The following is a 16,821-nucleotide window of genomic DNA, read 5'->3' on the forward strand; positions in this document are numbered from 1 at the left end:
GCAGCCCCTCTTGGTTCCAGCATCAGGTTCCCAGGAGAGAGACTCCAGTTGGCCCGTGTGAATCAGGGGCCCCTCCTAGGCCCTTCGGCTATAGCCCCTTGGTGCAGACGCAGCTGAGGGGCCCAGCTGTGTGGTGTGTATGTATAGTTGGGACAGAGGATAGCTCCTTGGATTCTGGAAGAGAATGAAGAGACCCTTTCAGAATAAGAAGGGGAGGATGTCTTCACCGGCCTGCAGGAAGGCGGTTGGAGAGGCTTCCAGAAGCTTCACCTGGAAGTAGAACCACTGGAGAACATTCTGCAGGGCCATCTGGACACCCTTAAGCTTCATTTCCATTCACTAAGCTTTGCCTTTGGCTCCTGTGACTCTGTCTGTTTTTCTGGAGCTGGGGCTACCTCAGCCCCTGCCGCCCTTACCAGTCTTGCCTTCTGCCTGTAAAGCAGCCCCTCACCCTCCTTTGTGGTTCTGGATGATGTGACAGTGGCTCTGCCCTAGGATATTAGCAGAGGGGCTGGTGGGAACGAGGTAGTGAGAAGAGTAGGGTTTCACTGCTTCTCTGGCATATTCCAGTATTTTTCATAGTGTTTCCTACAAGTAGGGAGAAGCTTTCCCAAAGACACTAGAGGAATTCTCGTGGCTTCTTCCTGCCACAAGCCTGAGACTGAGACAATAATTGAAGAGCAGAGCCTCCTTCTGTTCTTTCCAAGATGGAGAGACTGGGTTGACTTTGAGCTTGAGCTCTGAGGTTGGGATTTTACCACCTAGCATCCAGGATTGTTGGGTGCATCAAGTGACGTGCCCAGAAGAGCTTAGAAAAGCCATAGAGCGTGGCAGATGGAAGGGGCCTTGCTGTGTATCTGAAGTCCCTCCTCCCTCCCCCAACGACTGCTGTGACACTGCTTCTTGGGGGTCCCTGTCCATCTTCTGTTCCTCTCACCTCCCTCCCTCCACCCCCAACTGCTCTCTGAATTTGGCTTCAACCAGAGGGCCTGGCCCTTCTTGGCTGCAAATATCTTCTGCTGTTTCCATGTGACATTCTCTCTCCATTAAGTCAGAGCATGCATGTCAGGAGTCACCACACTGATTGGGACAGCTTGTCTTCTTCTGCCTCCCTCTTTTCTTTTTCCTTTCTTCCTCACCCCACCCACACCCCCACTGCCCTCTGGACCTGGAGCCAAGGGCCACACGTCGCTTGGGTGCTGGGCTCTGCCTCCAGTGTCATCTCTCACCTGCTTGATGCCACTGATGTCAGTGCAGCACAGAGTAGCCTGGACTTGGGTCCTTATGCCTGAGATTACTTTGAAGGCCCTATTATCTTGAAAACATAGTTCAGAATCTATAGGTTCAGGATCAGTGGTTTTAAGCTGCATTTTATTTTATTTTTTCAAAAGAGATTTTTTTTTAACATTTATTTATTTTTGAGAGACAGAGAGCACAAGTGGAGGAGGGGCAGAGAAAGAGGGAGACACAGAATCTGAAGTAGGCTCCAGACTCTGAGCTGTCAACGCAGAGTCCCACATGGGGTTTGAACCCACGAACTGTGAGATCATGACCTGAGCTGAAGTTGGATGCTTAACCGACTGAGCTACCCACGCACCCTCTGAGCTGCATTTTAGAATCCCCTGAGGAACCTATAAAAATCTTGGTGCTGGGCAGCTCCCTGACAGATCACATTAAACTCTCTGGGGGTAGGATTCAGGCCCAGTATTTTTAAAAAATACTTTCCCTACTCTAGGTAACTCTGATGAGCAGTCAGGGATGAGGACCACTATCAAGATGGTATAAAGGCACCAGTCACCAATTCTCTGTGGGGCACACATAGTTTTTCCAACCCTAGAGCTTGAACAAGAAGACAGGGTCCTTGTGCTAGGAAGTCAGTTTCTAGCTATGAATAGATTGACCCATGTTAGCATCTGGCTGAGGCCTAAGGGAAGAGAATAGCACAGGACTGCTTTGTCTGGGTGAACCTAGGACCTGAAGTGTCACTAGGTAGAGTTGTTCTGGGGAGAATGAACCATAGGAGCCTTGAACTCAGGCACCTCTCACCAGCCTGACCCTTGGCTGGGCTCCTCAGAGGCCTTTGGCTTTGGCCAAGGGCAGGGCTGCAGGCATGCAGAGCCTGCAGGCCCAAAGGGCAGGATTTGGGCTCTAGATTCAGGGCTGCAGGGGCTGGGTGGGCTTATGAGGGCCAGTGCCAGAGACCCAGAGCCAGCTTATCCGCAGCCTCCCCAGAGAAGAGGCAAGCCTGGACCCGTGGAGGATGGATGGGGAGAGAGATGGGACATAGAAGTTGGGAAGCAGGGGTAGCCAGAGAGAGGGGAGGCCCAGGGGGTGGACACGTGGAGAATCATCTCCCAATGGGCACTCCTCATGGCCTCATTAACTACACCATTGGCAAAATCAGTGCCCAGAGAAAAGTGTCACCCTTCTGGAGAGCGGTAGGGGCTCTGAGGGACGTAACCAGGGGTGGGGGAGGTAGTAGTGTGGATGCTTTGGGTGGTAGTATGGCTTAGAATCTGAGAACTCTAGGCAGGAAGGTGAGCTCAGGCCCACTGACCCCCCATCTCTGGTCACTAGAGTGGGTTAGGTGGGACAGGAGGCAGGGATTTCATTCAGTTCCCCTCTGCCCCCTCCCCCGCTCGGGGAACTGAGTGGCCCAGGATAGGGTCAGAGTGGGACAGGAAGACAGTGTGCTGAGAGATGTGTGGGTCACACGTGGGGCTCAGGGCTTGATGAGGGCTGGCTGTCCTCATCCTCTTTCTGAAGTCCTAGAGCTCAGCAGTCATGCCTGGCAACTGAGGGCCATCAAGGAGAAAGGAAGTTGCTAGAGATTCCCATATTTAACAGGGCAAGAGGGGACACTTAGAAACATGCCAGGCAGGGTCACACCTGTTTAGGCTTCTAATCCCCAGCCCCTCCCAGGTTGGACATGGGGGCTACACTGCACGTAACCCTGAGCTCCTGTGCCCAACCCTGTGCTTGGGGTAGCCTTGACCAAATTGTCTATATTACTGTCCTGTGGCTGCTATAACAAATTTCCATAACTTTGTTGCTTCACACGACACAAATTAATTATCTTCTAGTTCTGGAGGTGAGAAGTCTCCAAATCAGTCCCACTGGGCTAAAGTCAAGGTGACGGCAGGCTGGGTTCCAGAAGGAGCCTCCTTCGGGTGGCTCTGAGGGAAGGTCTGTTTCCTTGCCTTTTTCAGCTTCTAGAAACCATCCACCTTCCTTTGCTCATGGCCTCTTCTTCAAAGCGCTCCAAACCCCTGTTCCCATTGCATCTGCTCCTGACTCTGACCTTCCTGCTTTCCTCTTGTAAGGATCCCTGTGACTATATCGGGTTCACCTGGATAATCCAGAAGATCTCCCCATCTCAGGGCCCTTAACTTAATCATGTTTGCAAAGTCCCTTTCCCATGTACAAGAACAGGGGTACCTGGCTGGCTCTGTTGGTAGGGCGTGTGGCTCTTGGGGTCACAATCTTGGGGTCATGAGTTTGAGCCCCATGTTGAGTGTAGAGATTGCTTAAATAAATGGACTTAAAAAAAACATGTAGGAGAATACTTTCACAGGTTCTGGGGATTAAGACACAGACACTTTTGGGGGGGGACATTATTCATACCTCCACACAGCATAGCTGGGATAGGGAGTGGGGCATCCTTCTACCAGGGACACTGCTCCCCACCCTTACCCTTGGTGTACTAACTCCAAGCATCTTCCCCCACCTTCCTGAGGCTGATTGGGTGCCTCTCAAACATGTCCCAGCAGTTCCCATACTGGCCTGAGGCCAGTGTTGGGTTGTGGGCTCCAGGGTCATAGAGTTGGGGCCTCAGTGAATTTTCCAGTGCCTAGCAGTGTTAGCACATAGTAGATGCTCACTGAATACTAGATGTGCTTCAAGATACACAAGTATCCTGTAGGAAGTGCAGAAGCTTTGTAGAAAATATGTTATGGAAGTTTCTTTGATTATTTTGAAACACAAGGAATTACTTAGGGAATGGCTGGTAACCTGAATAACCTCAGTCCTTGCTGGTTTGGGTGCTGACAGAAATCACCTAATGAAGTAAGTGGTTGATTTTTTTTTTTTTGAAGTTTATTTATTTATGGAGAGAGAGAGAGCACGTGTATGCAAGTGGGCAAAGGGCAGAGAGAGAGAATCCCAGGCAGGCTCCACACCATCAGTGCACAGCCTGATGCGGGGCTCAAGCCCATGAATTGTGAGATCATGACCTGGGCTGAAATCAAGAGTCGGACACATAACCAACTGAGCCACCCAGGCACCCCAAGTTTTTCAAAAGGGGGTAAAGAAATTGAGTCCCTCCCTGGCTTGTTCTCTGTCTCTCTGTCTCTCTCTCTCTCTCTCTTTCAAAAGAAATTGAGTACTGATTTAGAAATCATTCCTGGAGGGTTAAGCTTAAGTTTGCAAGTGTTAGACATTATAAATAAGCTCTCTACAGATCACTTAAGGGGTAGTTGTGTTAAAAGTTGCATTGTGGGAAGTGGGGTGGGCAGAGGGGGAGCCCCCTGGTATTTTACAAGTGGTACTTGTGGCTCCAGATGAAATTTCCAGTGGCCACATTACTCCAGGATTTGTTATTGTTGTTTTAATTCTAGTGTAGTTAACATATGGTGTTACATTAGTATCAGGTTTAGTAAAAGTGCCCTATCTTAAATACCTTGATGGAAATGAAAATGAAGCTTCTAGAAGCACCTGGGACTCAGTGTGTTAAGTGCCCGGCTCTTGGTTTTGGCTCAGATTGTGATCTCAGGTTTCATGAATCTGAGCCCCGCATTGGGTTCTGCACTGAAAGTGTGGAGCCCACTTAGGATTCTCTCTCTTTCCTTCTCTCTCTGCCCTTCCTGTGCATGTTCTTTTTAAAAATGAACTTAAAAATAGAAAATGAAGCTTCTGGAAAATTGTGTCTAATGACCCACATGTCTACAGTGTAGATGAAGACCCTAATGGAGAAATGCATATTTCTATAATAATTTGCAGAGTAGGATACATGTGTAGCTTTATTAAGAAAATAAAATGGATTGGGACCAGCTGTAGGCCCTTGAGCAGCCTTATTAGAATCAGGAGGGCTGTGACCCCTCTGCAAAGCCCCTGACTTAGACATACTCCCAGGGCAAAGCCCTGGGATGGCATGTGGATTGGGTGAGAAGGAGGGCTAAGGTCAACCTGTGGGTAGAGCAAGATGTAGATTTGTACCCCAAGCCTCTCAGTGGCAGGAGAGCCTCCCTAGGGCCGGGCTGGTATCCCATTCATGAGGGCACATGTAGGTGTTGCTGAGCCCAGGAGTGTGGGATGTGGGGGCTGCACTCAGGAAGCATGATCCAGAGGGCCTGTGGCGGCCTGGGTGTTCTGACACAACATGAGAGTCCCATAGCATGGGTGCTGGGAGGTGGGGAGTGGGGAAGGAGGAGAGAGAGTTCTGAGAGGTGTGGGAATGGGAATCTTAAGAATGAGGGCATGGAGTGAGGCCCAGCAGGAATTCTGGGAAGACATCTGCAGGGGTGAAGCTGACCTGGGAAGACCCGTGCCTTTGAGGCCACAGGAGACATGGTAGATAGATGCATAGGAGGAAGAGAAGAAGGCAGGCGGAGGAAAGAAAGATGGCAAGGGCCCTGGGAGAGCGTTGCTCCCAGCTGAGAGGAGAAGCTGTCTGGATGCAGGAGAGTGCCCTGCCTCAGTCCAGCCCAGCCCAGCCCAGCCTCTGTGGGTTCACCCCCAGCTTGTACTGGGCCGAGCCACCAAAGCCCTTGCACCCTTGGCGGGGTGTTCTCAGGGATGGGGAACATCCCACAGGACAGGTGGGAAGCCACAACCCATAGCCACTAAGCCCTGGGCCTTGTTGGGGGGTGGGGTAATGAGCTGTGGGCTCCCGGGCACAAGACTGGAGTGTGAGAGAACACTTAACGGCCTCTTCCTCTGAGCCTGAGCCAAAGCAATTGACATCACAGTGATAGATGGGGAGTCTCGATCTCAGAGTCAGGCTGGGGAGCTGGAGAGGTTGTTGGGGATAGAATGGAGTTCTAGTGCCTCCATCATCCTTTTGCCCCTTTGAAAGTGGGCATCTGTTTTTTTGTTTGTTTTAATGTTTTTTTAATTTATTTCTGAGAGAGGGAGGGAGAGAGAGAGTGAGAGGCAGTGTGAGCAAGGGAGGGTCCGAGAGAGAGGAAGATACAGAATCGTAAGAATCGTAAGCAGGCTCCAGGCTCTGAGCTAGCTGTCAGCACAAAGCCCGATGCGGGGCTCGAACCCACGAACCGTGAGATCATGACCTGAGCCGAAGTTGGACGCTCAACCGACTGAGCCACCCAGGCGCCTGTTTGCTTGCTTTTTTTTTTTTTTTTTTTTTTTTTATCTGAAAGCTCTGTCTTTATGGAGATTCACCTGCTCTAACTTCCTGCTGCTGGCCTCCAGCTGCCCTCCCTTCTCTCTGCACCATGACTTCTGCTGCTTTTCAGCTTCTGCTGTTACCACCAGCTGCTTCCCTCTTCCTTGGTCCCACACCCCTATTGCAGAGGCCAGAGCCTCTGCAAGTTTTTATTAATGTCCATGTCATGAAAGACAGAGAGAGGCAAAAGGAAACAATCGAGACGTGAGAACCAAGTGGAGTATGTGGTCCTGGGCTGGAGGGAAACACCATTACAGAGAACACAAGTGACAAACTGCCATATGGATGGGAGAGGAGATAAAACAGTGTGTCGGAGTCAAATCCCCTCCGTTAACCATTGTTAATCATGCCTGTGGTTATGTCAGATAATGTCCCTTGTTCTTTGCAAACACACTGCAGTATTTAGGGATAAAGGGGCATGATTTATATAATGTAGGCTCAGATGGGTCAGAAGAAAATAAATAACAAGACATGTTTTTATAAGAGGTCCACAATGACCAACTTCTTGCTAAATTCCTAAGGGACACTTAAAGGAGGAAGAGAATGAGAGTGGGAGAGAGTGAGTGACACCAGGAGAGCAGGGACAGTCACCACCAGTCTGGGGACCTCCTGCATAGGGAGGCTCAGCCATGTCACAGGCTGTGGGCCAGTCCACAGAGGAGGAGCTTTGGTTGTGGAACCCACCCATGGTCCAGTCAGCCGGCAGGCAGGGCAGTAGGGTCACGTGGCCCAACACACAGCTCCTGTGGTGAGCTTGTCATGTTTCCGGGCTGCCTGGCATCTTCTGAACCTCCTTGCTAGTTGAGAATCTTCTGGCTTCTTGAGTAGCCTTCACTTACGGAGTGTCCTCTCTGGCACTGAGCATCATTCATTCCTCATCACTGAAGGCGGGGCCCAAGCCTCCAGCCTGTGGGCACCCAAGGCACCCCTGGACCTGTGTGTCATCCCCCGTGACGCTGCAGTAGAGGACTCCCGGTGATGGACATTTCATGGATCTCAGAGGGGCCATCCTGCTGCTGCAGCAGTGGGCACTTCTGTGTCTCTGTCTCAAGATCCAGAGAGCTGGTGCTGTGCAGGGTCTTCAGAAGGTGGTGGAAAGAACACTGGCTCTGTAGGCCAGGACCTAGGTTCTCAGGCACCATAACCTCTCTACCTTTCATGGGGACAAGGCCCACCTCCCAAGGCTGTTGACTACCAAAGGAGCAACGTGACAAGTAAAGTGCCTTGTACACTTATACCTTATAAGCTTTGTTTAGTGCAGGGAGAACATTAGGGTAGTTGCTGCCACTTTGATTTTAAGAGAGCAGCCAATTAGTAGTAGAATAGTCAGTGCCTTTGAATCCAGGCTGGGTGCTGACTCACAGAAGCCAGACTGTAGCTCCTTTGGCCCCAGGTCCATGCACTGCAGTCACTGCCCTAGGGCACCTGTGTGGGAGTAATTCCTAGAGCCACCTCCAATGGGTCTCTGTCCTTTGCACCTGGAGGAGCCTGATAAAAATTCCAAGAAATTTCTGGCAGGGGGCAGGCAGCAGGATACTTTCCCCACCACAATCCTTCAGATCAGTATTATGGGGGTTGGCACCACAGGTCGCTTATGTGCGAGGCTCCCTGATTATGGGTTGCCATCAAGAGCTGGCAGCATGGGCTGGGGGAGGTTTGTTTAGTTGGCAGCTTTCCAAGGCCGAGAAATATTTGCATGGTGATGACATCTGAGCGCCCGGTGGGGGAGCAAATGCAACAATGAGCACTTTGGTATCAGAAAGGAGTCTGGGTGTTGGTGGCTGAAATTCCATTCATATTTATGCCTGTAGATAAACACTATTAATACTGAAGGGCTGTGTCCTCGAGTGTGGTGGGGGTGCTGGAGGTCCATGGGGGCAACCGTGCAACCCTGAGTCTTGTCCCCAGGCTCCAGCCCTTGTTCTGGCACTATGGACTGGACACGGGGTTTGTGTGTGAACAAGGAGTCTGCTGATGGGACCCGGGGGTCAGGAAATGCTTGGGTCTCCACTATTGCTTGACTTTCCAACATGTGACCAACTAATGTCAGCTTGTGTCAAGAATAGGAAGGCCTCCCCTCCCTCCATTCTCTTCCTGGTAGGAAGAGCTTTCTAGATCTTTCTCCAGGGCTGGAAGACCATGTGACACCACCTATGGCATCAGGCAGCCTTTTACTGCTCACCAGGGTCCTTGAGCTGGGAGTGAGGGTGGGAGATAAATAATCTGATACCAACTGTTAAATCACTGAAGATTGTTTCCTCAAGTATCATAGTGAAAGGGAAGCTGGGCACCCACCAGCTCCAAAAAAGGCCCTTCCTCTCTGGAACAGCAAAACCAAACCCCAAGAATAGGGCTGAGGTGGGGAGCGGAGGCCAGACAGCTGTGAGGCCATGGGAGTGGGAAGTTCTTATGTCGGCAAAGCTCTAGGGGAAGCCTCTAGGGCAGCTCTCTTGAGTGGGTGGCTGCGGCCCTGGGGGTGCACCAAATGATCCTTCAGGGCACATGAAGAAAACTAGAGCTTCTGTGCAAATTTATGTCGTCCTCCAAAATTTTGTTGCAGGTTTATAATGTAGTAGCCTGCTGCAATGGTTGTAGCATGTTTTAGGAGCGTACTGGTATGGACTTCATAGCGCAGGTGGCGGATCAGGATCAGGATGCGTGCAGCCACGACCCTCATCACGCAGGCCTCTCCCAGTGCTCCTCCCCTGGGTGCTGGAGACGCTCCGCCAGCAGTACCCACGGATGATGGGTCGAGCCCTGGCCTCTCCCAGCTACAGTTAGGGGGCTTACCGGTGGCAGGCCACCTGGACCCCCCTCTGCCTCCTTCCACCCACCTCCAGGTTTCAGCACCTCCCTAGCCCTCTCTGCTCTCATCTGCTCAAACCAAAGTCTCTTTCTGCGCCCCTCTCCTCCACACCCCTCCCTCTAGTGTGGCCTACCCTGGTGTCCTCTCCTCCATGCCACGTTCCCGCCTCACTAGGCGCTCAAGGTCTGCTCTGGGATACCTGTTGGATGAAATGAACACACTGTGTCCCTTTCAAGGGTCTCTTTAAGACCTTTATTTCAAACTGCCAGCAGCTTGGCCCAGCCCTCTGAGGCTTTGTCCAGAGGAATGCTGCAAGCCGAAATGCATCCGGTGCCTTTCCTATTAACAATAACTACCAATCTTTGGGCACCCTGAGGCAAATCAATAGCATTTGCTTTTCCCATTTACTTTTTTCTAATAGAATTTCAGATAAAAATAGATCTCTATCATACACACACACACATATATTATATTTATACACACACACATCGAGACAGAGATTCTTCAACCAAGCGGTGAAGGATCTGGTGTCCTCTGCAGTGCCCCTCATGGAGCGGGTTGGCCAGGAGGGGCAGGACCTCTCTAGGAGGTACCTGGGGGTGTGCAGTGCTGAGCCAGTGAGGCGAGGAGGACGGGTCTCCCTCTGAGGAGCAGACCGGGCAATGTGAAACCAGGGTAGCCCTCGCTCAGTCTGTCCACACACTCTCATCTTAAGATGAGAGAGACGTACCAGATGGAGCTTTAAAACCCAAAGTGCAGAGAAAAAAAGGAATTCCCTGATAGCCCCGAGGGGCTGACTTCTTGGGGGAGAATTCCAAGAGCATCACACAGCAGGGCTAGGGGAACCAACAGAGGATACCCCCTCCCCCGAGCAGCCCCAGGTCCCCTCCTCTGATCGCCACAGTCCCCACTGAGCCCCAGGCAGGGGGACCCAAATGGCCAGGGTGGTGGTGGTGATGGGGGGTGGGGGGTTGGGTCACCTTTAAAAGCCTGAAGTGGAAATGGACTGTGGGTGGTGAGATGTGCGGGGTCAGTCCTAGAGACCGCCCGTCTTCATACCATTGTCTCAGAGGGTTCTGCATTGTACCCATGGCCCAGAAACGTAAGGCTTGAAGGAGTATGTTGATGCAAAGTATTAGGAAGAACTGGGTCCATCTACCATGTTTGTATCCTAGGGTCTATGGCCTAGAGCCTAGGGAGGCCATTTGAGTTGGGGAATGTTTCCAGAAAGGTGAGTGTGGCAGAAATGGAGGCTGAGTGAGGGCCAGTGCTCAGTGCCCCTGGCCAGGCACGAGAGGCCCAAAAGGCACTTGGCAGCAGAGGGGAAGAACAGTGGGGCCCAACTGGCCTCACAGAGCAAAGAGGGGCAAAGCTTGGCATCCTCCGATTACTTAAACCTGGGAGAGGGACCCAGAGATCCTGTCCTCTTCCCATTGGCCAGCAGAATCTTCAAGCCCTGACTGCTCTGGGAAAGACCTGAGAGTTCTCTAAAACCCTATCCTGAGACTGGGGCTGAGACCAGGACCCTGGGCTCCCTGGGCAGAGGCACAGGTGGAGGTGAAGTTCAGCTGTGAGGCTCCCCAACCTGTGCTCTCAGGAAGCAAGTCTGGTCACCATGACTCTAAGTCACTTAGGGTCCAAGCAGGCCATCTCTTGAGGCACCCGGTTAGCAACAGGGAAAAACCCTCTTGGCCTAGTCAGAGGGCAGCTTGTGGGGTTCATCTTTGGTGTTGGAGAACAGGGAGCTGAAGTTCAAGGCTAACACCTATGCAGAGTCACTGGGAAATCTAGGGACAGGGATGTGGAGAGTGGCAGGTATAGTATGGGGGCTTCTAGACAGTGGGGGGGGGGGAAGTACCTAGGAGATCCAGACCCCTACTGCACATTTAGATGATGTACAGGCGCTCTGGGGAGATGCCCCCATGCTGATGTGGCTTCCCAGCTACTTCTTTGCTCATAAATGCCACAGTGTCTGAATCCCAAGGAACAAAGGATTTGCTTTTCATGCAAATCTGGTCCACCCAGCTCCAGATGAGCAGCTCCGAGACCCAGCTGGCCCTGGAGGGAAAGCAGGGCTGGAGGGGGGAGGCAAGGAGAACTAGGGCTGCAGCGTGCAGGAGTGTTCCCTAGAGATGTATTTCCCTGAGGCCCCACACCTCCCCTGCCCTGTGCTCCCTGCTGCGTGCCTGTGTCTGCCTGCCCCCCTCTCCTTAGGGCAGCCCCCTCCCACCCTGCTGCTGCTGAGCAATGTCACAGCTCTCTGGGGATGATGGAGAAGGGCAGCACTGGGCTGCTGGCCTCCAGCTCGAGGGCGGTGAGGAAGCAGTCGACGGCAGCCTCGCTCTGGCCCTGGGCCTGCAGCACCTCACCCAGGCCCTGCCATGCCTCGTGGCAGGTGCTCTGCCTCTCCACGGCGTCCCGCAGCACCTTCTGGGCCAGACTTTTGTGGCCCAGCCGGCTCAGCATCAGACCCTGGGGAGCAAGCACAGGGTGGGGTTAGTGAAGGGCATCCTGGCCATCACGGCAGGGCTCTGAGTCTCAGGCTTGGGAACCATCAAGTGACTGTTCTTGTTACCCATGCAAATCCTGCCTGTCCCCACCCCAGCCCTGCTTCCCAGATCAACCCTCTGTGGGAGCGCTGTCCCTCCTGGCTTTCAAGTCAGCGGACCTGGCTTTCCATCTCCCCATTACAGCTAGGGATCCTGGCAAGTTACCTCTCTCTGGCCCTCAGTTTTCTCATCTGTAAATGGGAAAGACCACAATACCCACCTGTAGGTTTGTCAAGTTTACACGAGTCAGTATATGTAAGGCACCTGGACAGTGTCTAGCATGTGTGAGCTCTCAAATGTTTCTGTTACCCTGAGGCCTTGCTGCTGCACGTGGTGGGACCCTTCCCCGCAGTGATGCTGTAAGACGGAGGAATGTGTGCCACAGGGTTTCAGACTCTACAACTTAAAGCTTATGTGTAGGTGGGGGCAGCTCCTCTGCCTGCATCAGCCGTGGTCTTCCTGGGGACATCTGGGTCCCCAGATGGCCCGGCAGGTGAGGGTCACAGGAGGGCTGGGTAGAAGGAGAGGCTCCGGGGAGATGGGCCGGGGTGGCTAGGAAGCTTGGTGCTGCTGTTTGTCTTCAACAACCCCGGTGGCACAGAGGAAGTGACAGGAATCGTCATCAGAGTTTGGGAAGTGAAACTGGCGCCACGTCCCTTCTATGTCCTCTTCTACTCATACTGCAGATGGTGCAGGGAGGTGGGGGGATAGGGTGGTGAGTAGGGGGGCGGCCAGGACCCCCTGCAGCCTCCAGTCCCAGAAAGGCTGCTTTGTGCCATCCCACTGATCTTTGTTCCAGCCCTCAGAGGTGGCATGGGATGGCAGCACAGGGGGCTCTCCTCTCATTCAGATTTGAGGTAAAGCCTAACCCTGACTTCCTGAACAGGTGGAGGCTGGGATGGGGGAGGGGAGCTGCCTTCTCTGTGCCTGGAGCCCCCTCTTGGGTGCCCACCCACGGATGGCCATGTACATTTTTAGCTGGAACATTTTCCTCTTCACCACGCTCCCCAGAGTTAGGCTCTGTTGCTATGGAGACCCACTGGGGAAGATGCACATGCCTGGCTTCATAAAGTCCTCTGAGAGCCTGGAACACGACCAATTAGGCAAGAGTGAAAGATAGTGCTCAGGAAGCCCTAGGAAAAGCCTCTTCCTCTCCAGAGGGGCTGGCTCATGGTGGTCCTATGGCCAGGGGCCAAAAAAGCAATGGGGAGCCATATTCACAGCGCCTCTTCAACCCCGGGCAACGCTGTCCACAGAGAACCACACGGATGGGGTGGACAGGAGATCTGTGGCAGGGCGGAGCCACGTGGGAGCCATGCTGACTCAGGGCTGCCTGGGACCAGAGGGCAGTGCCCAGTCTGGCCAGCAGGGCTCCAGGCCAAACTGCGCCGCCCGCATGGCCTGGGAGCTGGACCCTGAGCAGCTCAGGATGGAACAGGGCCCACAGGGAGGAGGGAAGGAAAGCGAGACGACAGGCCACCAGACACCAGAATTAAGCACCAAAAACGGAAGGTTTCAGCCCTGTGAGTGCCGCCCCTGGAGGAGTAACAGAAGACAGATGGGGAGGGCCGCCAGGGCCTCCCAGAGAGAGGGCGGGGCTGCAGCGATCTTACCCGCTAAGTTGTCTACACTGAGCTTCCTCGTGAGATTTTGTTTGAAAAGAGGGCTCCACTGCTAAATCAGAGTTCAAAAACCCCTGATCTCAAGAAGTGTGTGGGTGTTTGGGAAGGGGCCAGATGTGCCTGCAGGCTGAACAGGGTGTGTCTCTCTTTCTCTGCTGGTTATACTCTCAGTTAGGAAGTTTGCAGAAGTCTCCTCTGCATGTTTCGCGTAGAGGAAAATGCCAGGGCTTCTCGGCCAGAAGACCTTGGCTGGGCTGGAATTCCAGCTTTGCCACTGACAAGTGCAGTAACCATGGGCAAGTGGCCCATTTTCTCTGAGCTGTGGTTTCCTCATCTGCACCCAGGGAACCAAACGGTGCTTCCCGGTGGGTGACCATGCAGGTTCTGCAGTGATGAGTCTGAAATCATGTAGTCCGGGCACACGGTGGGCCGACAGCAAATGGAAGGGTCCCCAGGATGCGCGGAGGGGTCCTGCCCGAGTGAGGAGGAGGAGTAGGTGACTCCTCCGGAGGGCAAGGCTCCCTGTGCGCGAAGACTGGGGACTGGGGTGGGGTTGGATCACATCCCCCACACCCTGGGGTGCTGACCTCAGAGCCTGAAAGGAGACACCGGGCTGGGGTCAGGCTGGGGCCCCGAGGCCCGGGGCCTGTAACAGGATCTGCTGCCACCTGCCTGAGACACCAGCCTGTTCATGTTTGGTAGCAACTCGGAGCTGTTTGCTGCCTGACAACTGGGCAGAGCCTGCCTCTGGGATTCGTGAGGTCTCACCTGCTCTGCCCCCAGCCTGGCGCTGTGCCAAGGGCCCACCATCGCCCTCCTGGCACCCCCACCCCAGCTGACCAGAGAATAGGTCTCCAGGGAGATGGAGGGAACACAGTTCCATCCAAATGTCCCTGGTGACTCTTCTCCGACTCTGGCCAGGGGCCACCTGTGCCAAGAGAAACCAGACCTGTTGGTGACTCAGCCTCTGACCCTCACCTGGGAGATGTCATGGCTGTACTGCCACCCACAGCGGTTAGCAAGCAATGTGCCTGTGAGAGGGGGCCGAGGTTCCAGCCGCTCAGGAAGGGCAGGGCTGTGGGGGGAGTTCCCAGAAATTCCCAACTCCATCCATTCTTTCTTCCCTCCCTTCTTGGATCTCCAGACGAGGGAGCATCTGGCCTCATCTTAACTACCCAGGAGCTTGCTCCCCGAGGAAGCCTTCCCTGAGGTCAGCACCTCCTGGCCACACCATCACCATTACGGTGGGCTCTGGTGTGGGATCCCTGTCCTGCTCCTTCCTGGGCTGGGAGGGACAGGGTCCTTGGCTCCTGCCTGCTTTGCTATTCCTCACAGGATGGCAGCTCAAAAGCGGGAGGGTCCTGGGCTCGGAGCCAGGTTCACCAGAGGCAGTGTGCATGCTTACCGCCCTGCTTATGGCCACAAGGGCAGGTAGCCTGAGGGGCTCTCTGAGGGGGCCCTCCCTGTTGGAAGACTATCTTCTCTGGCTGGGGGGGGGGGGGGGGAGGGTACACTGACTGCACCCTGGGATGGGGAAGAAGGGAAAGAAGGGTCCCCCACCTTCCTTTTTCAGAACTGCTGTTGCATCTCACCCCATTAATTCAGTGCCCGACACTGTCTCCAGAGGGGCAGGGCAGCAGGAAGGTCCCGGCTGTGGGCTGTGTGCACGTCATTTTCTTCTTCCAGGGTAGGCCTGCCCTGGGGAGCAGCCCCTAGCGCTAGGCCAGCTGCAGGTCAGGCTGAGAGCTCCCTCCCTGTCCCTACCCTCAAGTATTTATAGAAGTTATTTTGGGAATTTTCTTTCTGAGCTCAAGGCACATTCCTGGGATTCTGTAACAGGCTTTCCAGCTGGGAAGTGAGGAATCAGCTAGAGATGCTAGAGCCTCCTGATCCCAGGAGCCCTCTTCCAGGGGACCCTGGGGCCACAGGGAGGGGTCTGGGGTGGGGTCACCTCTGAGGCTACTCCCTCCACCCACCCTGAGGCTGACACACCCTACAGGGGTGGCCCACATTCCAGCCCCAGCTCAGCCCCCCCTCCCCCCCAACCCCCCTGGCAGGCCCCAGGTCCTCCCAGGTGTGTCAGCCTCAACCTGTCCAACCAGACTGGGAATGAGGTGTCTCTCCAGGCTGAGAACAGAGCCCATGTATCACCACGTCCCTCCTCCTGGACCTGGGGCAGCCCCAAGGCCTTGTCGGGAGAAGGGGCACAAATCCTTCTAGACTCCACCCAGCACCCGGTTGACAAGCTCCACCGGGCTCAGTTGGAGCCCACTAGGTGGGGGTCTTTTGGGGTAGCAGAGGTGGCCATGCTCCTCTTCCTTCCTCCTCTTTCCTTCCTGCCCCTCACCCTCACCGAGGTGAGATGTCCAGGAACACCAGTGGGCCTCTCGGCTGCCTGTGGTGGGAGTTGTTTGTCCTCACAAGGTCATGGCCAGGCTCAAAGATAACACTGGCTTGATGAGAAGGCACATGACATCCTGGGGGGCTCCCTTGGCAGCCCTGTCCCTAGGCAGGGGGCTGGGCCTTTCCTCCTCCCACATTCAGGTTCTGGGCCAGCTGGAGCCCCCCCCCCCACCCCTCCCACCCCAGCACAGTTAGGCCCTCAGGGCCAGGTCAGGAGCCTGGACTTCTTGTTGTTCTCAAAGTGAACACCCTGTGATGGGCAGTGAGTAGGGGACACCATTTCAGAAGCTCCCCACTCTGGGCAGGAGGGGTAGGTGCTGGCATACTGGGCAAGGGGAAGGCTGGACCCTGCTGCACCCTCCAGACATGGTGACTCTTCCAGACCACTGATTCTGGAATGGAATTAAGCCAACAGTGCTTAACTATTGTTCTGATCTGAGTCTACGACAGGCTGACAGAAGGCGTCCCTTCCACTTCCTCATCAGGGTTGATGAGGACTTCAGATCACAGTGAAGCCCAAGATTTTCCAAAGTCCTGAGCCAGAGCCAGGAGAACCTGTCTTCACCTTCTCGAAGGTCTCTGAGCTGGGGCTGAGGGTGTGCGGTGTGGGCTGGGGGCTGTGTCAGCTCAGGAATGAGGTGGGTGGGCAAGGGCCTGAACCCCAGTGAGGCCCATGCTGGCTCTGCCCTCCCACCTCCCCACACAGTGCACCTCCGGAACTCCCTTCTCCCTCCCCGTCCACTCCTTTCCCACCAGTGGATGCGGACCTCAGGTAGTGCTGGGACGGACGGTGGAGAGAAATCAATAAAACCACAGCCCGAGGAGGTCAGATGGCCAATGAGACATTCCTGTTGAACTTTCCTGACAAACAGAGCAAGGTTCCCCATCTGTTGGAGCTGGTAGGGCAGATGCTGTCTGTGAAGGGTGGGGTGTGTGTGTGTGTGTGTGTGTGTGTGTGTGTGTGTGTGTGTGTGTAAGTAAAAGAACTCAGGGTCTCTGCACACCCAGCACAAGGCTTCTGGGCCTTCCCATCCCTTC

At 54.2% G+C, this 16,821-nt stretch overlaps 1 protein-coding gene across 2 annotated transcripts in view; it reads right to left on the minus strand.

Annotated features, from left to right (window-relative positions):
- Positions 1-9,438: 9,438 nt before the first annotated feature.
- TTC7A (tetratricopeptide repeat domain 7A) overlaps positions 9,439-16,821 on the minus strand; it is a 119,775-nt gene continuing 112,392 nt past the window's right edge. For both annotated transcript variants that reach the window (XM_039245938.1, XM_039245939.1), the window contains one exon: positions 9,439-11,681. In XM_039245938.1, the coding sequence (XP_039101869.1) occupies positions 11,460-11,681 (222 nt within the window). In that variant the 3' untranslated portion in view covers positions 9,439-11,459. The remainder of the gene's footprint in view (positions 11,682-16,821) is intronic.

This window comes from Hyaena hyaena, unplaced genomic scaffold, assembly GCF_003009895.1.
Source record: "Hyaena hyaena isolate Hyena2069 unplaced genomic scaffold, ASM300989v1 scaffold_274, whole genome shotgun sequence".
NCBI lineage: Eukaryota > Metazoa > Chordata > Mammalia > Carnivora > Hyaenidae > Hyaena > Hyaena hyaena.